The sequence below is a fragment of the Pieris rapae genome, chromosome 6, assembly GCF_905147795.1.
Source record: "Pieris rapae chromosome 6, ilPieRapa1.1, whole genome shotgun sequence".
NCBI lineage: Eukaryota > Metazoa > Arthropoda > Insecta > Lepidoptera > Pieridae > Pieris > Pieris rapae.
Window position 1 is genome coordinate 3,392,427 of NC_059514.1, and position 25,076 is coordinate 3,417,502.

The 25,076-nt window shown below is 33.3% G+C and overlaps 2 protein-coding genes across 5 annotated transcripts; one reads left to right on the plus strand and one right to left on the minus strand.

Moving 5' to 3' along the window:
• Positions 1-460: 460 nt before the first annotated feature.
• LOC110995722 lies at positions 461-15,221 on the plus strand. Of its 4 annotated transcripts, none has more exons than XM_022263013.2 (3): positions 461-547; positions 12,303-12,369; positions 12,755-15,221. In XM_022263013.2, exons 1-3 carry the CDS (start codon positions 505-507, stop codon positions 14,664-14,666), a joined length of 2,022 nt encoding a protein of 673 aa, XP_022118705.2. In that variant the 5' UTR covers positions 461-504; the 3' UTR covers positions 14,667-15,221. The 4 variants fall into 4 exon arrangements, with proteins under 4 accessions (XP_022118705.2, XP_022118706.2, XP_022118707.2 ...); XM_022263014.2 differs by lacking the exon at positions 461-547 and adding an exon at positions 6,588-7,009; XM_022263015.2 differs by lacking the exon at positions 461-547 and adding an exon at positions 7,088-7,406.
• On the minus strand, positions 15,139-25,076 carry LOC110995723 (transketolase-like protein 2). The gene is made up of 13 exons (XM_022263016.2): positions 24,882-25,076; positions 23,470-23,587; positions 22,525-22,742; positions 21,442-21,592; positions 20,563-20,790; positions 19,962-20,149; positions 19,232-19,303; positions 18,777-18,900; positions 18,020-18,168; positions 17,490-17,607; positions 17,094-17,205; positions 16,359-16,478; positions 15,139-15,971 (listed from the first exon to the last, which is right to left on the minus strand). Exons 1-13 carry the CDS (start codon positions 24,977-24,979, stop codon positions 15,799-15,801), a joined length of 1,869 nt encoding a protein of 622 aa, XP_022118708.2. The 5' UTR covers positions 24,980-25,076; the 3' UTR covers positions 15,139-15,798.

The following is a 25,076-nucleotide window of genomic DNA, read 5'->3' on the forward strand; positions in this document are numbered from 1 at the left end:
CTTGAAAATTGTTGACTTCGATCAAACAAACATGCAGGTGTATAAACATACTTCGGAAGCATCCTGAACAGAAATTGTTTGTAAGGAACATTTCGCCTAAGTTGCTAACTGTACTCAGGCCTTCTCCAATATAGACATATGTGCCTCCCGAACCAACCTAAAACCGTTGTTTTCCCGGAAATAAAGCTAACAATGTCCAGGATACATTTAAGTATTAATAGCGGTGTGAATTGTTTGCGTGGAAAACCTTATAATGATCTCATTGCACCTCTACATACTCTGTGGGCGTTCTGTCCCACCGCGGAGGTTGTGCTGTAACCAGTTTGAATATACAATTTAACTGTATTCCATGTTTTGACAGTGCTTCCCGCGATTTTTGTTAGGGCGCTCTATTCTTTTTATTATATTATCTATGGTTTTATAATACTTTTTTTTATACTTTAAATTGTAATATTAATATTGTGAATTAATTTTTTGTGATCCGTAGTGAAGTGTTAATGTGTTATGTGTCCCATTAAAGTGAGGATTACAGAATTCGCTATAAAAGGTATGATAAACAAAGTTACATTTTAATATATATATAGATAATTTTCTGTCTGTGGCATGGAATTACAGCACAGTAGTAGGATAGACTCCCGACTCCCGTGTTAGATTTTCGGAAAAACATCTAATAATGGTTTGGCATAGTTAGACCTTTATTTTACATAATGTATCATTCTAATTGTGAAATATTTTTGGGATTAACAAGCCCAATCATTTTTAAATTTTATCGCATTAAATATATTTAAATATAATAAAAATGTTTTCTCTTTACAATACTAGCATAGATTTGCCATGCTGAAGAATAGTGTTTTTTCCTTAGGTACTTTAGGGATTTTTTATTTTTTTTTACCGTAATATTGTCGTATGAAGAGGAAAATGTGCTAAGCTAATGTTTTCGAGTGCAAAAATATATTTCAATATAACGTACATAATGACCTATCATTATTTTAAAATGTATTATATTGTCGATATCGTGTAGGAGTAGCGGAGGCTGTTCTTTTGGTGTCAACTTTGCCTTTCCGACAAAAGCACTTGACAAAAGCTTTGGATACATGTGCGAAAATATTTTTAATTAACTTAATTACAACTTATTGTGTGAAAACTATCAATTCGCTTTACATGTTTACATACAAAATATCGGATATATAAGGCGGGTATTATAAAAAATATGCGTCGTATACAATTTTTATATTTCGATTATAATAAGCGATACTTTATTTGACAAATATTAATGAAATTTAAAAAAAAACAGTATCACCAAAACGGTGTCTAAAATTTACAACAAATCCTTGTAATCTAATCCCTTTTTTAATTGAATATTTCTGTTCCTAGAGGATTGAGACGACGAAGCGTTCTAAGTCAGGGTTTTACGCTCCACTAAACAATCGCTAGATTATATTACCTGCTGCAGGGCCCGAACGATTTTTTCCGACAGTTCTCTTAGATTTTCTTATTTATTACAAGCATTAGTTTGGCTCTGGTGTAACTTTTTTATATTTTTTTATATGTGGCTTTGTTGGCGTAAATAAATAAACTGCCTAGTGTCGACTAGCCTTTACAGTAAATTTATGGAAAAATATCAATTGACGTGTGTAAATGGTGTGGTGTTGGTGGTCTCAGATCATTACTTAATTAGAGGTAATTAATTGACAACTGCTGATAGATCATAATTGAGAACCTGTTACAAAATGTGGGTGAAGTTAGTGACCATATATTGATCGAATAAAGGAATATATTTACGGTACGATTATTCCATCACGATCTTGGATTTTTGTATACTATATACAGAAACAGTTTGAGTTAATATATTTATTACGCATACATGCAATCAAGTTTTCTTTGTCCAATATTCATAACCAGAGAGATATGTTATTACAGTTTTGAAAAGGATTTGTCTGAACTCGTATGTACGTTTTCTTGATAACTTTTCAATTTTGTTTGAATCGAACGAACTACAAATCCTGGCTGTGTTGCTACTTGCGTAGTTACTAAACTTTCTTAATTTGTTATCGTTATTAATTGAAAATATTGAGCTATTGTATTTTGATACAAACAATGAATCACAATAATCGAAACACAATCAAACAAGATTATGGAAATATGAGTTATTAAGGTTTTAGTAATGTACTTAAATTAAGTTTTATGTATGTTATAATCGCCGAGTTTGGAAAACAACAGATTTGGTATTATTATTTATTCTTAAATATCAGTCATTATACACATATGGGAATAAGGAAACGCCGATACTATTATGATCATAACCCACACAAAAAGAAGCCTTTTTTGTAGGTACAATATTCTTTATTACTATATGGAGATCTTGGGACCAACGCTACGTTTAAATAAGTTAATTTGTCACTATAGCCGAAATATCAGTGTTATCTGAACCACTACCAATTCTTAAAAGGCCGGCAACGCACTCGCGAGCCCTCTGGCATTGAGAGTGTCCATGGGCGGCGGTATCACTCAATATCAGGTGAGCCTCCTGCCCGTTTGCCTCCTGTTCTATAAAAAAAATACTATTGCAAAAGAGGTTTCTGTAATTACCGTCTCTGGGTTTAGAGATTTTCCTCCACTCCACACAAGTAGGAAGTAAAAAGAGACTGTTGGTTAAACATGCTACTCGCAAGTAAGGCCGTGCGTTCAATTTATTTTTCATTGTATGTGCGCAGTAAAGCTCGCTGTTCTTATGGAGCCCGCATGTCTGACAAGATTCAGAGACAATAATAAAGGACTTCATATGTCAAAATGCGTTTTTACACATTTGGATTTAGTGCTATGTACCTGAGGGGATATCTTATCTTGGGCCCAAATAAATTATAATCGAGAATATATTATGTAACGAATGCTTCAACCCTTGAACGAAAAGGGTCTCTGATTTATAATTAGGACTGTTTATTTGTGTAAACTGATTTAAATATGCCAAATAAGATGTGATCTACAAGACGTCGCACGTAAGTCGTCCATCATACTATAGCAGCTCCGCGACCAAAAGACAGTCCCACGCGCCACAAACATCACCATTTGCGACTTTATTGCCTTCTTTATTAAGAAAATGACATCTTTTATTGTTATTTGCTAACCTTAAGCGATAGTGATTAGTATGACAGAGGTTTAAACAATTTTCAAAGATTAACGAGAATTGGGTTTTGGGTTAAGTCAAAGATTGTTAGAAATCTTAGTTTTAGTTTCGAGGTTTGGTTTTTATTAATAATATTCATATACTACTAGCCACCCTTGTGAACTTATCTTCGCCTTAATGTAATTTTTTCATATAACCTTCCTTTTTAGTAGCTACTAAAATACTAACATTTTATTATTCTACTGGAGTGTTCTCTTTTTAGTTATTAGACCTAAGTAATAAATAAAAAGATTTTTATCAATTTCCTTCTTTATATTTTTCTTCAATAAAATCTTTCTCAGTGACATGGAATAAATAAAAAAAGTACTCGAATTGTTCAAGCCGTTACGAGTTTTGCGCTTAGATTCATTGTATTTAGATTTATATTTAGTAAATTTTAATAATACCGTTCCGGTTGTGTATGACAAGAAAACTACTAATGAATTCACTACGTGACACATTCGAAAGGTCAGTTGCTTATAAAATACTTAAACTAAAGTAATGCATTTGAATAGTAAACCCCATTTTCGTCCGAAACGTAAACGTTACAGAATACTACGAGTTTACATAAAATGCTATAATAAATTCGCATTTATATGCAAGAAGGAAATTTTATATACGTGTGAATCAGTCTGCTTTTGAGATTTATACAAGTCATATACATCGTCCAAATTATGAACGATGGTTATTTTTGGAACGCGCCAGCGTTAAAAATATCTTAATATGTGTTCATAGATTTAATCACATATTTCAAACATAATAATTCTTATTCACCCTTTCTTACCAGGTTTTATAATTCAAGTTGAACCGTTCTTTTGATAATACTGAGAATATTCAAACGACACTAAGTATCTTCAAATAGTAAGAGAATGTTAGCAATTAAGGTCCGTTACCCAGCAATATGTATTTGTCAGATGTAGGCGTAGGTCACCAACCATCGCCCACTGCACTTAGATCCACTTCATCTATGCCACTTGATTGATAATCAGCAGATATCCACTTAAGAAAATTGATTATGCCTAGACATACCAGTATGCTGTTTCTAAGCAAGGTTTTCTTGACAATTACTTTTTGAATAAAAATGAAATTCTAGTTTCAAGACCTGTCAAAATAAAGCATCTATTAAGGTTAAGGACGATGTTCCAGTATATTCAGGGACTGATTCATTTGAGTCAGTGTTAATATCAAATTCTACCAGTTTACATAATTATATAACATATGATTCGCACAATAAATTATACTTGACTATGAAAATTGATTATAAATTAGACACAGTGGCTACATACGTGGGATATCTGGGGCAATGATTAAAAGCTGACAGTAAAAATTATTGCGGTAGCAAGAAATCAATTAGCTTTAGACCGACAGTGATCCGACCATGTATGACGACTGTGGGCGGAGGCCGGAGACAATTCAGTTTTTGCTCATGATCGCTGTTTACTGGCCACACCCCCTGTGGTCATTGATCTGTATTATAATAAACATTACTTTGCAAAGGTATTAGTGTCTACGTAAACACAAGGAGCACTTCTATAAGGACTTTGACAAATTATTCATCGAGTAAACCTACCTCTAAAGAAAATATGGTAACATAAAATAATTAATTACAGTATGAAAAACTATTAATTATTTTATTAATAACAGTGTTGCTTAAGTAGGCTTGGGGGGACAAAACCAGGCGGGTTAAAGTGCACAGGCGCCAACTAAAGGATATAAGTTAGCTCATGGTAGATTGAAGGTACCGGTGACTCCAGGCCTGGTGCATTCCTCGCTCAAAGAATAAGTATCGCAATACAGCGAGGATCTGTCGGAATCTGTCAGCAATTAAGGTGCCACAGGGACCAAACTTTTCAATTTTGTTTTTATTTTCTTTTTATTAATTTGTTATGTATTTTTATTATTACCATGTAGGTTGCATTAATTTATTTAGTATTCGATTTAGATAAGAAAAAAAAACATATTTAATTTATACAGTAAGATTACTTTTTGTACTCTAGAAAAGTATTAAGGATTAGCTTGAATACATTTAAAAACATTTGTAAATCGTTATATATGTTATATATTATTTACTTTCTACTTCTAATTCCTCGTTGCCTTAACTACCTTCAGTACCATTGACGCTCTTCTCGAGTAAAGGCCTCATCCAGCATCGTCCAAATCTCTATATTTATTTCCTTCTCCATTCGTTTCCTACTATCGCTTCTATATCTTATAACTCCTTTCCTAGGACGCCCTGTATTCCTTGCCCCTGCTCCTTTCTATATAGTTGTCTTTAAAGTCCATATTCTGTCAGGCATAAAAAGTATAGCATGTCAAAAGAAATCAGTAGGTGCTTTATTGCGATATAAGGTGACCGTCCTACTAACGGTGCCGCGTTGTTATCCGCGCGTTGGTCTAAAACCTTCCTCGTACCGATAGTTCCTAAAATTAACGGCTTCAAACAAAACAAGCTTCAGTTTATAACAATCTAATAATTCAAAATATTGACTTGTAGAAATATTCTACGTACAGTACTTGAATAAAAATGTATGACATACGCGTAATAAGCACTGCGACAGTAAAGTGTTTTGCAACTATAAGGTGTTACAATAAAACCTACGCGGATAGCTAATATGGTCTTGCTAACTCGTGTTGGGACGCAAATCGTGGGCCAAGGGACTGCTATGCTAATGCAACCAGTTATGCATAACACTCATTATAACTTAAGGCTTTGTTTAACAGTCTAAGAATACATTTCAAGTGCCTCTATATTTAACAAATATCTTAGTACTTTACTGTAACAATTAAATCGGAAATCTGTTTTGAAGAAAGACTTTTTTTTAAACGAACTACTGCAAAATATTTTAGAAATTAAATGTACAGTCGTGCGACCCTAGACAGCCAATTTTAATAAAATATCTATTAGTATCTCAATATAACTTTTCAATTGCAAATGATTTTTCACCACAGACTAACAAATATTATTTTATCACGATGCCTATACGCATCTAATTCAAAGTACAGACATTCAGATTCGAATATATGACACATTGAATATTGGTTAATTTTATAGTGCATCTCAGCAACTTATTATTATAAATTATCTGTCAAGTTGCAGTAGCCAAGGTTAGACTTTACGCACAAGTGGGCGAGCTGCTTGAACATAATATTAATTATTCATACTTGCAGGCAATTTGAATCCATTAGCGCTGTTGTTTAACAATCATCTAACATACCTAAAAGTCGAGTTATGATTACCGCTGTATATCATTTAAAGGAAAAAATGTGTTACGTCGAAATTTTCTCAATAGTTAAAACGTAGATCGCCAAACTCTAGCGCCGTCGTTTCGCGCCAAAACAGTGACGTGTGTATTGAGAACGATTGCAGCGTGCAGTCGTTGGTGAGTGAATAGTGTAATGTAAACGAGCATCCATACATGGCAGGCGCCGGCGTGCGGCAGGTAACGCATCCCGGCTCCCGGCCGAGTTCAGAATTAGCCCGCCGCAAGCCGATACATTACCAAATGGGAATCGCGCCTGCCAAATATGGCACGAATCTCGAGTTTCTCGCTGGCAGAGCACCAGGCTGCGCGAACCTCTCTATTCCCGTCTAATGCTCGTGAAAAAACACGTAAAAACGCATTTATTTCTGTAGCGAGCGGCCTCTAAATTTAGGCCGTATGGAAACCGAAAGCTATAGCGATTTTGGTCGGCTTGCCTCGATATAGATTAGTGTGCGTCGCTCGCGTCCACACGCACGCTCTGCCAGCGTCTCTGTTGCAGCGGTGCATCTACTGCCGAGGTCTGCGGACCCACAGCTGACGTCACCGAACTGGATGTCACTCGACATGCTACCCGAGGGTGGAGGTGATTATTGTGTGTGTTACTAATGCCTATACAGGGAATGTGGTTCTTGTCAGTGACAGTGATAATTTAGGTACTTAAAAAAAAAATGTGATTGTGGCACCGGTGTACTAATTGCTATTTGATTATGTCCTTAGTATTAGTGAGGCAGGTTCGTTAATCTCTGTTAATTTAAAACAAAACCATTTTTGGTTGTCAAGTTTAATTTGACGTTGCGGTGTATTAAATATTAATAAAATATTTAGTTCCATGCAATGAGTGATTCATAAATAGTAACGGTGACAACTTTTTCCAATACATTTGGCATTTGAACAGTGTAAACTCAAATGTGTGTCACTTTAGGCAATTGTTTATTAAATCAATTATTGCAGAAAGCCAAGTACCGTCTCGTTCTTATAAGGTTAGTGTCAAGTCTCACTAACCGTGCTAATAGTGAATACCAAATAGGAGGTGTATAACACGACCTTTATTGAATTGACATTTTGTAAAGAGAGTGTATTCTACCTTTATTCATGTTAAGTCTTTACAAGATCGTTCAAGAATAAGGTCTAATCTAATTAATAAATATAAATATTATACTATGGTAAAATGAATATTATTTAATAATAACTATAGTTTATGTGAGTATTATTATTTATATTAAAATAATTATAGGTTAGAATGAAAGGCATTAAACATCACGTTTTGGACTGATAAGGGCAATTAATTTAATTAAGTTTTATTATTATTTGTTTTTTTTTAGATAGATATATAATATACCCCATTTATAAACTTATCACCTCCGTTACTGAGTGGTTTACCAGCACGACGTATAGATATCTAATCAAGAGTCGACGGCTTCCGTTCCTAGGCAAATAATATTTATTTTGTTTTGTACAGGCGGTTTCTTGCCTTTAAAACGGGAAATGAAACACAAAAATGTCTATTTCTGAATGTGCCCCATTATATGTTAGCGGGAGTTCAATAATGAGAAATTAGTAATTTAAAACAATTTATTATCTAATTTAACTTGTGTACACAGACGGAAAACTATTGTTAATAGTTTCACAAATAGAGAAATACGTGCGTAATTCATTACGCATTTCAGTATACTTGAACTCCAAAATTCCCTAATTTTATTAGACACCACAAGCGTCATCAACGGCTATGTGTAATCAAATTGAACATTTTAATTTGTTCAAATTCAAAAACTAATACATAACCCAATTCTGAAATACAAATAATTAGAAATAAAGTCTAACTACGATTTACTTCGTGGAATCATTGACCCAAATTTCCGTGGCTTCGAATCCCGAGGGCCGAGTTGATACAGACATAGAAATAATTTTGAATAATAATATTTCAAACATCTCTATGTTCAACTAATAAAAATACAGATTTGGCTTGCATCTTAACAACTATAATAATTTAAAGATTATTGATCCTATATGAAGGGTTATCTATCATTTTCACGATTTAAAAGTTTTCTATAGATATTGAAAGGCATTGAATTGTCTATAATTTGCGCTTACAAATCACTGCAATGACTGCATACCCTCCATTAACGAAGTTATTACAGTTAAGGATATATAGAACTTGACCTTAGCCACTAGGGCCTTCGGGTTGGCCAGTCAGTGGTTACACTGGTCGAGTTCTCGATTTACCTAGAGTGCTTATCCAGCCACTTATTGGAAAAGGGTTATATGGGGTAGGCCGATCCGATCGAGCAAAGCAAACCATCATCAACACAGATAAAATAACATTGTAAGCATTCAACTTATGGTTGCCAGTAGAGGCGCTAAAAATAAAACTGCCTACGCTCCGAATATGCCATAAATAATTTAAATTCATAAGTCAATGGACATAAAAGCGAAAGTTGCATGTGTTAGTATAATTTACGATTGATTCAAATGCATTTGAAAGCTATATCTATTAATTAAGGTTGACGCACACGACGAATAATTAACTATAGTTTAAAATGTAAATATCTTCCAGTGTTTATTACCTTTTGGTAACGCCATGTGAAATTTTGATACACAAATATAATACTACTATAATATATATAATAAACTTTCGTTTTTCTAAATTTTTAAGTTTACATAATATTTTTCTGCAACAAGAATCGTAATTTAAAAACATGATTTACTATAAACACAAACTTACTCCGCTGAGAGTTTAAGTGTCCGTCTGAGAGATCGTCCTTGAAGATTCCTAGATAGTAACAGTGCTTCAAAACGTCAACGGGATATTTCGATGTTTTAGTGGACAGCAACCCTATAGTTGCGCCTACGCATCTTATGATTCATGCAAATAAATTCCGTTCTCTTTGCGCCAAATAAGGATGTTATTAAAATTCCCTTTAAGCTTATTTGTCTATACTCTATTGTCCGTGTACTTACAGCTAGTTAGGCAGATTAGCGATATGGCATCAATAATATCACAAAACACTATAATATACTTCATATCAAAACTTCTTGAGGATTGTCAAAAATTTCAAACAAATGTCAAAGATAATTTGACGTTTGACATTAGATGACGTTATTTTCAGATTATCTATCGATATATAATCTACTTTTAAATAGACCATATTAGAAAAAATGTATGTATGTACGGATGTAAACAGTGACGTCAAGATTCTGGCTGTCTGCCGACTAACACGTAACAATCATTAATTCGAACACCACGGAAATATATTGAAACATTGGTTACAATTTCAGTAATAGTTTAAGGAAATACAATTTTTATTTTCGATAGGCATGGAATTGGAAAAGGAGCGCTTTTAATAAAATAAAAAATATTCTACTTCAAAGCTAGCATTTATTTTCAACACACAATACAGTGTTTACAGTATTCTTCACCTACATAGTAAGAATAATAACTGAAATGGATAAATATAAAATTAAACGAATTTAAAGTTTGGTCCTTTAAGTGTCAGTATCAAGCAAGAAGAACACCAGAAACATAAGTTTTATAAAAATAAATAAATCAGTGGCGCTACAACTTCTTTAGGTCCTGGTCCAGATTTCTGAATCTGTTTCATGATCATTTTTAAATCTAATAGACAAGTAGGTGACATTTTTTTGGCCTAAGACATGTCGGTTTCCTCACGATGTTTTCCTTCATCGTTTGAGTAAACGTTAAATGCGTACATAGAAAGAAAGTCCATTGGTGCACAGCCGGGGATCGAACCTACGACCTCAGGGATGAGATTCGCACGCTGAAGCCACTAGGCCAACACTACTCTTTTATATTAATATGAAACATACGTTTTATATTTTGTATAATATTCGTTCTGATATTGCAAACTTAAACTGAAATTGAACCTCGGTTCATTCCCTGCTCTTCCTTTCAACTCTCTATCATTTTTAAAGGTTAAAGTCATGGTTACTTTTAGAATCGATATTATAATAAAATTTGACTCTTAGCGAAAATTAAAATAAAATTTTAATAAATAATGAGAATATTAAAAAATTAAAATGAGTCACATTATGACGATATTTCAAAGTGCCGAAATAATTCAAGTTATTATTACCGCCGTATAAGGAGCTATTGTTGTGGTGAATCATATGTATATAGTCTTAAAATAATCGTCTCTACGCTGTGATCGTAATATGAACGTATTAGGTGACTGCCCACCCACGGTTATCATATAAAAGTTTGATCAATAATAAATATAGAGTTAAGATAAAATTATCTTATATTCAGTGTTATTAATTAAATTACACAAACGATACTTCGTCAGCTTTTGCTTAGCTAAGTTCATAGTATTTAAGATTGTCAAAACAAACACAGGTGTTATAATATTTCATTGCTAGGTACCGTTTTTAATTACTCCATAATATGTAACATAGCACAGTTACTATGCTTTCCCGCTTTTTAATATATTGGCGGCAAACTATCTGATTCAGTTCAGTTACTACAAGCCTAATTTTCCTAAACAATTATTTTAACGTATCAACATATGAATATATAATAAACTCAAGAGTTTATTTTATCAGGTTACTAATGAGATAATCTTCACAATTATTTAGGTGTACTAAAATTAAAAAGCTTCGTGTGTTCTAATATATCTTATTATAATGTTTCAAGATCTTTATTTCTCATTACAAAAGTATATTTTATTTACATGAGAAAATATTATGTAAGTACTAAGTATATACGAGCGAGATACACGTCGCCATTAGCCGTCCCAATTTTAGTCTTAAATGTTCACTCTAACATGCATCTTTAATACCCTTCTGAATTTGTTAAACGCGCTAATATTGCGAATTTTAAATTAATAATAATTTTTATTAATAATTGATAACAACATTTTTTTTAAATTTGTTATTCATAAATCAATCATTATCGCACCTCTTTCTATTAAATTGTAAGAAGACATAAATACTTTTTAAATGAGTATAGACTATAGATCTAAGTTTAAACTCTATCTTATATTCATAAACATTTTGCTTTTGGACTTTTGTATGTAGTACGCGATTGCGAAAGTTGCGAGTAAAGCAAGTCGCGGATATTTTTGGCGTCACTCGGGTTTCACGAGCTCCCGATTCGAACACACTGACTGACTGACACATAACATATTTAGGTGCTATTACGACTTACCATTCAGTTGTACGCGCTTGCTGTTATTATGTTAAGGTTCGTTATTTAATCAAGTTGAAGTCACTGACATGATATTAAAATAAAACTCCTTATACGTATATAAACGTCAATTTATTAAACATTATTTTTACGTTAAAGTAACTATTTGATTTAATGATTTGTGTATTTAATTTTGCCATTGTCAATTACCGCGAATTTGATATTTCTTATATTTTGAAAATATGAGATTTCCGTAAAATTATGTATTTTTGATGTCGAATGAACACGTTTTCAAATTCTTAAAATCTGAACTGAAAATAGGGTTACTTATTTTAAATTTAAATTTGTTGAAATTACAGTTAACCTTTACTTTATTCTTTTTTTAAATATATTCATTATTTTTAGATGATTTATTATTACTATTTACATCCTTCTAGCGAAGTAAAGCCTAGTGGTATTAATAGATTTATTATTAACACGCGGCGACAGATTCAATGCCATGTGATGCGGATGTCGAGTTAATTTTATATTTCTTAAAAAAACTCAGTTCCATATACATTACCAAAATGAATGCATCATCTTTAGTATTTTGCAATAAGTTAGGTTCGACTCGCTCACTTTATATAAATTTCTGAGTATTATTCTGACAATTAGATTATTATAGTGCTAGGATGGGAAATTATTTTCAGTATATGTTCTATTGCAGTTTTGTATGACAGTTGTGTGTTGTTTACAGAAATAATGCGTCGGGTGGCGTGTGGCGAAGGGTGTCCGGCGCCTGCGCCCCTACCACCGACTAATAGGTTCGTTTTACAATTACTCTTTGGAAATGTTCCTATACCATATTTATGAAATTCTAAGGGCCTGTTTCACAATGTCCGGATAAGTTCTAAATAAGCTATTTATTACTTATTGGTAGGATAAATAGTATTTTTGCGTTTCACAACTGTCAGATAGCGCTATAGGTACGTCATGAAATTCGAAGTATCTTATTTGAAACTTTTATCTTTCGAATAATTTATGTGTTGCATAGCTATTTGGCACTTTATCCATACATTGTGAAACAGGCACTAAATGTCATAGAATGTTTATAGTATGAATAGCCTTTGTTTAAAGTAATTGATAAAGCTAAATTATTGTTTTCGATTTCGTCAATCATAATACTTAAAAGATATTTTTACATTGCAGATTATCAGAAAATAAGGAATTGCTTCGACAACAGCTGTTATCATCCAGCAAAGATCGTAACAGCGAAAAAGTGGAGCCAAAAGTTAAACAAATTCGGAACAGACAGAAGAATAGGTGGAAGCTCAAATTTCACCACCAAGCATTGCCACAGGAATATCTTGATCATTACGAGCAGAGCCTCAAGGCTTCAGCAAAGAAAAAACCACAAGAAAAAGTCAAAGAGCAAGGCGACGTTAATATTACCAATGAAGCATTTAAATTGTGGGCTCAGCGTCTAGCTGGCGTTCAAAACGATGCAAATCGGAGTGTTTCTCAAGCGGCTGTCAACATGGCTGCCAAGACCAAAGAAGACAAGAAGAAAAAAGCCGCGGTGGCTCCGAGTAAAATTATGACGTACGACGACCTGCCTTACATGGGCGAGATGACACTTAATAACTCCAAGCCCAGACGCGGCCGAAAACCAAAAAAAGCTGACATCTGCCATCTAATATACGAAAACTATGGAACAGTAGTACCCGGCCAGCCTACACCCGGCGATAAATTAGGCTCTACGACCTGCCAACCGTTCAGAAATACGGCCGCTCCCACTAAAACAAATCTTCAGAATAAAATCATTACAAGTTTATTAGAAAGAAAGCTTTCACAGGAAAACAAAAGAAGACTAGAGAATCCCACGCCTCCCAAATTTTGTAGTCCAGACGAGCCAATGCCGGAGGCACCACTTACTACCGCAGGACCCTTGCACAGCGATGATGAACCTCTGAATCTATGTATTAGAGATCTAAGAGACTTAAAAATACAGATTCAAAAGAAATTTGGAAACATATACACATCAACGCCAGAAATCAAAACTGAAATTGAGGAAGACTTAGAGAGCATCAAGAGTGAACAACCAAACGCAATATCAGTTATACAGAGAAACACCAACCTCCCTCACACAGCCAGCAGCTCACCTGACCTTTCACACCAGACGAGGAATGTCTCTCCCACCCTATCTGAACCGGCTCAGTCCACTACCAATACAGATGATGAAAAGTTTCCTGGATACGTGTATTGGCCCAACGCTGGAATATATATGCATCCATTGGCATTACAAACACAACTTTTGTATTACCAGAAGCTAGCGGCTGCCGGCCAGTTGCCACCAACTCAGGACGGAGATAAACTAACACAAACCAGTGCTAACAGTCCCACAGAAAAGTCACTCGATGAAAATAAAAATAAACTAGTATTGAAGCAAATTTCCGAACTTCTAGAACCTAAAATGATTCCACAATCGGAAGATAAAAGCCCAGAGCCAACCAAAAAAAGAGTTTCACCGAATCCTAATCAAGGCCCTGTTAAAAGGAAGCGATCAGCAATTTTCATTCCACCTATGCCTGCTCGGAACAACTCGTCCACGCCTACTGCTGAAGTTAGTATTTGCAAATTTAAATTTACTGGAGGCTCAAAACCGTCACTACAAGAAAAGAAAATGCTCTCTGTAGATTCTGGTGGTAACTTTAGGTACTACAGTGGAACTGGTACAAAAGGAACAAAGGGCTACGACTACATCCAAAAGAACAATGAAGAGAGGATACATTCGATAGCACCAGCACCATCAATTTCACCACCACAGAAAAGCCTGGTGCTCAAAGACGAACTCAGTAAGAAGAAGAGAAAGTCGAGAAAGACTTTACAAAGGGAGAAGTTGGAACAGACATTCAAGGAAAAAGGGTTTTTAATACAGACACAACAGTTGCAGTCCGCAGAAGGTGCTACCTATTGCAAGTTCAGGCAATTGAGGAAGTTCACGAGATATCTGTTTAGAAGCTGGAAGGACTATCTTCCTGGTGAATTAGAGGAGAAAACGGCACAAGAGAATTCGGAAGGACAGGCCAGTACTGCCAATGAGGCTGGAGAATGGGGGTGATCACTGAACGATGCATGATGATGAAGATTCATGGCTAAAGACTTGTCGACCGCCATCGGCCGTTAATGCATTTAACTTTCATTATTTATTGATATAATTGATTAAATTTGACAATCGCGTTGCCGTCCATTGTAGTGTGAATATAGAAATTATTTTAAATATAATTAACAGTGTGTTGACTGTTTTAAAGACTTGATAAATGTGGTGGTTAGTTTAATTATTTCTATTTAAGAGTACTTACTCAACTAGTCATATACAACCTCTTATTACTATTTATATATTAACTAATTACTAAAATAATTGCAGACAGTTGAGTGATTTTTAATTTGTGAAAATGTGTTATTTTGAATTTAACTTTTCCTTCCTATAGTCTTAAACAAAGTTGAATATGGTTGTGTGTACGGTTGCCATTATTTATATGTAAATAATGTTGAGTGGATCTAGTCATTTTGTTAAATTAATTAAAACAACATTTTATACTGAAACAAAGTTTATTAACGCGTTTACAAAGTAAATGCAAATGGAATGTAAACCAATAAACAATTTTAACTCAAATGTGTTATATTTTACTTAGGGAAGACGATTGTTCCTTTAAACACTGCCCATTATAGAAATAAATCAACAAATTGTCCCAAACAAAGTAAATATAAAATTACATAGACATACATAACATTATAGGCACAACCATTCTATATAAACATCACTCAAAATATAGAAAAAAAACATAAAAAAGATGTGATACATTATGCTTAAAACTACCCATATCGCCCAAACCCACGCTAAGGCACTTTCCGTATAAATCTATAAAAAAACCTCAATATATATGTATATAACAATATAACTATGTATAAAAATATGCATTCTGTCGCCACCGCAGACACGGGGCCATGTGTGCGGTGAATAAGGAACGAAACCATAGTTCAACGGCTTAGTCTATGGTTCAACAGGAACAATAGAATTTTGGCATAATATTGCAGTTTGGAATGAATTCAGAATGTCAACTGTCATTTTTAACATATTTTCTTTTTTAAATGCTAAATCAGACCTTTTTAAAAAGACTTTTAAACCAATAATAAATGACACAAACATATCGGACACCCACCTAGTATTCGGTCAGTTAAGTTTGCAGCATTTAAACTGCCAATAGTTTGACAGCTGCTGCGACAATGTTTTTGGATGAAATTCCATATTTGTCGAGTAGAGCCTGGGGTGGACCTGAACGTGGGACTTCCTTTACGTAGAGATGCTGTACAACCACTGATCGTTCCAGAGCCAGAGCGGACAACACCGCCTCACCGAGACCACCTGAAAAATACATAAATTTAAGTTGCATCGCATTAATTTAAGCCAAATATTGGACTGAAGAAAAAAATGCAAGTAGTTTTGAAGTTCATTATCCTTAACTAGGACTGAATAGGATATGACAAGACACATTTCTGCGTCCGTTCTACGCCATTGTTTTAAACAAATTAATTATTTTATTGTCATTCTTTGTCATTTAAAAAAATATATGTTAGAGGAGCTTTAATATATATATATATATGTATATATTAAGTATTACTTCATATTTGTAATTAATAAGTAATTTCTTCACTGCTGATATAGCAAAACTTCCGAAATTTTAACTTATGTTGAATATTATGTTTCGTTACAGCATAAATATATTTCTAAGAAAAATGTATAAGCACTTACCAGCCTGGTAGTGGTCTTCAACAACTAACACTCTTCCACCAACAGCGTGCGCGTGAGCTCTTACAGCGGCCTCATCTAAGGGCTTTACTGTGAACGGGTCTAGCACACGTGCGTTGATGCCTAAAATTTACGAATACGCTTATAAGTCTAGTTGTCAAAAATTTTACTAAACAGAAGACCAATGAAATATATAAACATTACAAGCAGACTCGAAAGGCCATATCTTGTATACGTCTTAAGAAAATAACATATAATTATAAAGCTAGACAAATCCAAATAAAAAATTTCGTCAAAATCAGTCCAGCCGTTTAAAATAAGTTTATTTTACACACTCGCACAGAAGATTGAATTGTTCCGGTAAATCAACTACAATACCTTAAAACGACATGGCCAGTACTAAATACATATTTATTAGTATTGTTAAGTTGATCGGCGTTTACATTTCTTTTAGAATATTCATGATTGAAATCAGAGTATTAATCCTCATTTGACTATGCTTGCGCTCGTTCACACAGGATATTATTCAATAACTTAAAGAATAGCGAGTGTTAAACTCAATATATTCGAACGGCTTTAAATTATATTTAAATTTCATATAAACAAATTTCGTTCTCATATATAATTGGTCCTTCGGGTACGGAATCGGACGCTCATTGAGAGAATTCGAGAACATGACAAACTGGTCAGAATTTCAAATAGATAGCTAGTGACTATACATGTAAAAATTTGTATTACCTTGCTGCTGCAATTGATCAGCGGCGGCGAGCGCTTCATGCAAAGTGACCCCAGAACCGATCAGCAAAATGCTGTCCTTGGCAGACTCACGAACAATCTTGGCTTCACCGACCTAAAAATATAATTAGTAAATAATATATTACTCTTCTATGTTAAATTCCAATAAACTCTTGTATGGAGTAAAACTAAGTGCTATCCCACTCTAAACCCATCTAAACGAACAAACATAAGCCACTACTACAGCTAAACTATAGATAAAAATAAAAAAATATAATGACCAATATCAATGTTAAATCACAAAATTAACTGAATCTCAAGAATCACAGGGAACGTCCTGGAGTATTTTTGGAGAATTCATTAGATAAACGAATGTGTTCAATTGAATTTATCAATTACCTTAAAAACGGTGTCATTATCGTAAATAATGGCGGTGTTGGGTCGTGAAGTACGGATGTAGCAGATGCCGCGGGTGTTGGCAGCCAACTCTACGCTGCGCTCTGTTGATACTGCGTCACTGTAAATAAATATTGTATTTAAATTTCTATAGGCCTACAAACGTAAATTAATACTTTATTCATAATATTAATGATGCTATTTTTGACTCCTAGTACTTTAATATAATATAACGAAGTACATATAAATCGGTACGTAAGAAAGTAACATGATTATAATTTATTTGTGTATACAATTGTAAATTTTTAGGGATGACTGACGCCCAAACATATTACTGATGTAATATTATAGATATACGTATATTATATTATTCATGATGTCCGCAATAAATAAATAAAAATATGTTTTACATTTGTTTCATATAAGAAATAGAAAAGATCAGAATTTAAAAAATACATTCCTTTGAAAATTTTGAATAACAATGTTATTGTTAATTTAAAAATCAAGGGTCAGAATTAGTGCGTGTTTGTTACCTGGGATAGAAGACAGTAGCAGTTGGCACAGCACGGAAGAGAGCGATATCTTCAAGACCCATCTGAGAGGGTCCATCTTCTCCAATACTGACACCGCAGTGGGACCCAACCAAGTTAATGTTCGACTGGCTGATAGCGCCCATACGGATCTGTGTGACACTAATAGTTAATCCGAATCGAAGGACCAATTTTTTTTTTGGTAAACACAAAAGTTTGTTAATACAAGTAAACATTCTTAACCTATTACTACAGGACTCCGTTCGTAGGACTGAAATAATTATAGCTAATCAAAACTATTTATATATGGTATCAAAAGTTACGTTGTTCAAACATTTATAACATTTTAAAAGGATTTAGGCCATCTTTGTTCCGAGTTAAACTTTGTCTACTTTTGTAGTCTCTCAGTATAATATGTTGTGCATACTTATGATTTGTATTGTCAGTGTGGTTTTTGTAAAAATAACTAGACGAACAAGTAGCCGTTTATAATTCTGTACATTATTCTGAGTCAAAATTGGTTTATTCATATAGGTGATACACACGGGTCACTTATGAACGTCAAAAAAAAAAGAAATATACATTAAATGCTTCTAATTTTACATTGACATTTTCAAATCAAGGGCGTAGAACGGAAGAGAAGAACTGGCTATAAACTCTCTCCACTCTTTGTTTACTCGTCTTGTTTAACACAATGTTTGTAAGGAATAGAATGTATTAGTAGTAACACACTCCTGTTACTACTGTTAAAATATGTTACCTGATCGAAAGTTCTGGTGAAGAAGGCGGCAAAAGTGGAAGCGAAGACAACAGCGCGGTCACGACACGCGGCACCCGTCGCCACACCCACTAACGTCTGCTCCGCTATGAAGCACTCGATGTATCTGATTGTAATTAAGACTTTGATAATAATATATAACACAAAATATTATTATTAATATACCTAGTTAGTTTAACATTAATCCCTATTATGTTTTTTACAACGGAAATGTTAAAAACGGTACCAAACATAATTTTGAAGATATGGAATAAGGAATGGCAGATTAATTATAACATAGCTTTAATATGTACATTACAATGCTGCGATAAATAATAATATATTTAATTTTAATTAACTAGATCATATTATATAAAATGTAAAAAAATTAAGTACAAAATGCGAGTATAAGACTTGAGGAAAACAAAAAAGTTAATTTATAATTTAATATCACCAACCTTTCAGGGTAGGCAGCTCTGAGCTTGTCACTGAATGTAGAGTTCTTCGTGTCACCATCCAAGGCAATGACTCTAGGAAAGAAGTACACCTATTAGTATTATTTTACTTCAATTCATTATGTAAAAAGATAAACATAAACTATCTTGTTTGAATGCTACTGGCCACATCAGCCAATGGTGGCTGTGTGAGTACGACACACACATTAATTTAGCACCACGTATGTAGAGAGCGTTTATTAAACACAATCTATGATACTACGTAGTGCATTGAACAAATAATGCTATAACAAGCGATATTGTTACATATGTAAAAGGATAACTTTAAAATTTAGACTTTATTAGCATAATAATGCCAGCTAAAATCGGTATGTTAAGTTAAAAATAAAATACTCATACAGAAGAATAGTTTTTAAGCAATATAAGCGGTATATTGGGATTTTTGTTAGACAGCCCATATTGAGGAATTAGATTTATTTATTTAAGAAACACACAATATACATTTATGAACGCACATAAAACAATGGAATGCTTTGAAATAATACAATTTCTTCCAGGAAATATGTACTAAATAAAAGCAAGTTTCAGTATGTACAAGACAATTTAATTGACTAAAATCCTTGCTATCGGCAAGCGTTATATATGCTATGGAATTAAAATTTGTAATCATGATACACATATATAAATATTTAGTATACACTATACACACAATAATTCTAAAATATAATTTTACCTGAGGTTAGTATCAGCGATCTTCTTCAGTCCAGTTCCGTACGCGAGTCTGGTGGCGACAAGTTCTCCCTTCTTGTAGGCTGGTGGGGAAGAAAGGGTCACATCAGCGATATGCACTTGTGGGGCAACTGCCACGGGGGGAGCCGGTTTCAACGTTATGGTCTGGTTCTTTATCAAGGATTGCAGATGCTACAAATTTAAATTCTATTAGCGGATGAAATTTTTCAAAACATTTCCCTTCCCTGTATATGTTTTAATATAAATAAATAAATCAGTGGCGCTACAACCTCTTTAGGTCTTGGCCTATTTCTGAATCTGTTTCATGATCATTTTTAAATCTAATAGGCAAGTAGGTGATCAGCCTCCAGTGCCTGACACACGTCGTCGACTTTTTGGCTCACGATGTTTTCCTTCGCCGTTCGAACAAATGTTAAAATGCGCACATAGAAAGAAACTCCATTGGTGCACAGCCGGAGATCGAACTTACGATCTCAGGTATGAGAGTCGCACGCTGAAGCAACTTGGCCAATACTGCTCATATGTTCTTATATGGTGTACCAAAAAACCTTCGAAACATTTAACTATAATATTGAAACATATACCTTGATAATCTTCTCTCCATCGCCGCCCAAAGCCTTTCCATGCCAGTTGTCTTGGTCCTCGATGTTAGGGAATCCCCGGCCCTTGTAAGTCTTGCCAATGATGGCGGTGGGTTTTCCATTGACAGAGGCTGCTTCATCAAAGGCCTTCACGAGCTCAGAGACATCATGACCATCGACAACCAGAGAGTGCAGACCAAAGGACTTCACACGGGCGTCATAAACATCCATCTGATAAAGGTTTACTAGGTTATTTTTTTATTTATCATCCAGAAGACAAGACATTTTTTATTGACTTTTGGGTCATATTAGGTTTATAATGTAAAATCTCTCTAATTGTAAAAGTTTAATTCATATTGCCATGCCAAAATAAGAAAAGCATATAAAATTAAAATATATTCTTATAAACTATATTTTTAAGTTAATGTAGTTACTAAAATTTGATTATTAAATCTATATTAAATCTTACATAATTAAGTTTAAAAATATTAACTGTAGCCACTGCAGACATTTGTACATTTAGTTACTTGACCTTGTATGAATACATTACATAACATTATAATACAATCTTCAAATGTTATTTTTGATACCGATGGCTTAATTAATTTTGCACAACTTGTCTACGATTACAATAAATATTTTAAACCGCTTTTATTTGTGCAACAAAGTAAGATTCTAATAATATTGATCAATTTCATGAAGTAAGTATGTCAAAAATTTACTATTAAATATAATTAATGGATTACCATGGCTAAATATATAATGTACTTTAACTCATTATCTTACAAAATTAATTAAAAAGTAATAATAGGAATAAAAGCTTATATTATTATTAACTATAGGACTATCAATTAGGGAACTTTTGCAGGTAATGTAGCTAACCTGATGTTGTAGTGAGGTGGGTTCAGATTGTCCTAGCCTGTTGACATCAAAGATGACCACAAGATTGTCTAGTTTGTAGTGACCAGCAAAGTGCAATGCTTCCCATACACTGCCTTCAGCAGCCTCACCATCTCCAACGAGACAGTACACCCTGTAAAATATAATAGAAATTCAAACCTACTATTTAATAGCCCTGCTTCTAAAGTATGATGTTTGTTTATGTTGAAAAAAAGAGAAAATAATCAAGCATCTGAAATGTTTCCTGATATGCACATATGTTATCAGCCGTTTTTGCTTGAACATTTTATTTTTGTAATAAACATGACAGTTTCCTTGAGACTTGCCTTTCCTTTACCTTTGAAAGTCCTTTACTAGATTAGTGTTGGTGTTGCAAAAACAACATATTACTAGTATGTGTGTGTAATTAAAATATGAATGTATGAATGCTACTGCCCACATCGACCGAAAGCGGTCGCGTAAGTACGACAAACATCTTTACTGTTGCATTGCTAGCTAAGATACATTTATTTAGTGCATCTTTATAATAAGCAGTGCTCTTTACATAAAATATTCATTTCATAATTTGAATAATAATTTAAAGTAAAGACACAGGATAGATACTGATATATGGGTGTCTCAATATGTGCTATGGGGCTTTACTGTATCAAAATCCCAGCAAAAGTAAGCAAAGCTCTCAAAAAAGGTTTCACTTTAATAAAAGTAAATAAACATATTAATTTTTTGTAGGAATCCTAGAACATTTAGTTTTCAAGTATAGAAAATGTTTGGGTAATAAAAATTATAATTACTGTTGACGTAATCACCAAATAATACCTCCCCCCTCTAGCGCTTACGTAATACGGCCCCTATGATGGCTGATAATTATTTATTTCCATTATGTTACTGTTCAATTTTATTTTTAATTAAATCATAGTAGTACTACTAGTATGTTTGAGACTTTTAAATCAAAATTGAGTACAATATATTAAAACTATATAATATGTAGAATAAGAATTTTTATATACAGTATGTTACGAGTTAGAGCTTCATTATTTATGCTGTACATAAATATCTGAATCTTACCTGTAAGGCGCCTGATCAAAGTATTTCCCAACATAGGCCATTCCAGCAGCTACAGCAAGCCCTTGGCCAAGGGAACCAGTACCTACATCTACAAAGTTGAGACGAGGTGTTGGGTGACCTTCAAGGTCAGAGTCCAATTTCCGTAGGTTCTTCAGGTCATCAACTGGGAAGAGACCAGCTTCAGCCCAAGCTGCGTAAAGGATGGGGGCTGCATGACCCTATTAAATTAATTTCAGTAAAGGATTAATTGTTACTAATTTTATTAAACCAAATGCAATGGAAAGAAATGGAAAGTTGGTAATTTATGACTAAAATATTATGTTATGTATTGTGGATTTGTTTTTCATAATAGTATTACATACTTAATGATGCAATGCTATTATGAATTTTTACAAAAGAACCACATTGCAGTTTTTATGTAATTGCATGTTTGAATGCTACTGCCCACATCAACCAATGTAGGTTGGGTGAGTACGACAAACAATTTTCTGTTGCACTGTTTGTAATAAATGCATAATGCTATGCATTTCATAGTAATAAGCAGTGCTGACGATTAGTGTAAATAATAATGAGACAACATATATATTCATGAGAAAGCAGCTTTAATTTGTCTTCACTCAAAAATTTAATTCAAATCATTGCAACATACTGGCTGTTAATAAATATAGCAAAAAACTTTGCCATTTAACTCAAAATTATACCAGAGATTGTAATTACTCAATGAAACTTAATCAGAATCAAGGTTCTTTCTGACCTCAAATGTAAATGAAACTTCTAATGATAAATTATGACGTAATTATTAATACTGTATATTTATGACTGAATCTCACCTCCACAATATTTTATTCATAATATTACGATGTAATTATTAAGATTAAAATATTTTAATTTTATATTACCATAGCAACCACTTTTGGAAATACAGTAGTTCAACACAAATTTTACCTTGGATAGTATAAATCTGTCTGCTGAAGGGTCTCTTGGTGCTGAAATCTTGTACTTCATGGTGTGGAAGAACAACACAGACATGATCTCGGCCATTGATGCACATGATGTCGGGTGACTGGAATATATATTTTAAAATAGATATAAAAATATCAAATTTGATTTATTAAGAACTCGGACCTATCAGTGGCAGGTCTAGAGTACAGTAATTTTGGAATTTATTTCTGTAAAAAAGCTGAGATAAAAAAATTGCTTTTGTTTTATTACAAGTACCAGTAAGTAATTTTTTTGTCACAAAATAGGCTATCATTTAACTAAGCCATATTGTCGCATTATTGACTGTTATTAAAATTGTGTATTAAACTGATAAAATTTTGCCCCTTATTAACCTCAAATATATATAGGTCAACCTCAAATATAACCTATACATGTTTCAATCAGATTTAATAATTGTCTGAATGTTACTGGCCGCATACAACTATATATCATTGTTGCGAGTACGACACACAATTAGTATAGCACTAATCTTTTTACAACAACAGAATAACTGAAGCTGTTTGAAAGCTGTGCATGGCTTTTTTATCAGTGATAAGATAAAAAAAATATAATCAGTGACACACTAAATCTGGGGTAATAATTTAGTCATTATTACAGTTGTTATTTTCCTGCTTCGTCATGTTTAATACTAGTTGAAGAATAAGGATATTCAATAAACTTCTGCATTCATTTTATAACAATTTAACTTTATCCTAGATCCATTAATATCTTCCTAAGTAACACTTCATGTAATATAATAAACCATAAAAGTCCAACATTCAAACGACCTTATCATACACTACAACTCTTAACGGTTTATTAAAATAAATGCATATTAAATTTATACTGTAAAGAATATGTTATCACACTATTATGTAATCTCAATACTGTGAGTGACCTTTCTTGTAATAATAATAAAAAGTTATGAATATGAATAATCCTCAAACAGACTTAAATTTTATAACCATTAATAGAAGGGCATTTAAATGGGTAGTAAATGATTATATATTTACGAAGCATTATTTATAATAATGATATTAAAAGATTAATGGTAGCGTCGTACTTAGGCCAACGTAGATCAATAGACCAATGGTTTAAAAAAATTATGAATAGTTTTTTAATCTAATACAGGACATAAATAACTTTTACGTATCCGTTAATTAATTATCCAAAAAGATTACTTTATACCGGTAAAATAAAATAAAGTAACTTCCGAGTTATATATACATATTATGTATTTCCTAAAAAACGTGAGATTGTGTTATAAGTCAAGTAATAGATTGAACTTAGAAGACAATTCCGTAAGCAAAAGCTAATAAAATAACCTTCATAAGTCCTTCATGGAAGCGGTAAAAACAATGAGGTTATTTCCTTACCCGGACTTTGATGCATTTGTGGCTACGATACTGTCGATTCTCAACTTATTGGCAATATCCTTAAGAGCCTGGAGGTCTACTTTTTTATCACCCTTCATTTTGATTTAAATTATATTAAACTAAAATAGAACAAATTCCACGATCACACCACACCACGCGCACGATCAACCGCTCAAACAAATCAAGTGGAAAAAA

Coding starts and splice junctions, on each gene's coding strand:
- LOC110995722 (XM_022263013.2), top strand. CDS start 505: ATGTGTCCCATTAAAGTGAGGATTACAGAATTCGCTATAAAAG. Junction 548..12,302: donor TACAGAATTCGCTATAAAAG/GTATGATAAACA, acceptor TGTTGTTTACAG/AAATAATGCGTCGGGTGGCG. Junction 12,370..12,754: donor CCCCTACCACCGACTAATAG/GTTCGTTTTACA, acceptor TTTACATTGCAG/ATTATCAGAAAATAAGGAAT.
- LOC110995723 (XM_022263016.2), bottom strand. CDS start 24,979: ATGAAGGGTGATAAAAAAGTAGACCTCCAGGCTCTTAAGGATATTGCC. Junction 21,593..22,524: donor TTTGATCAGGCGCCTTACAG/GTAAGATTCAGA, acceptor TATATTTTACAG/GGTGTACTGTCTCGTTGGAG. Junction 17,206..17,489: donor ATAATGACACCGTTTTTAAG/GTAATTGATAAA, acceptor TTATATTTTTAG/GTCGGTGAAGCCAAGATTGT.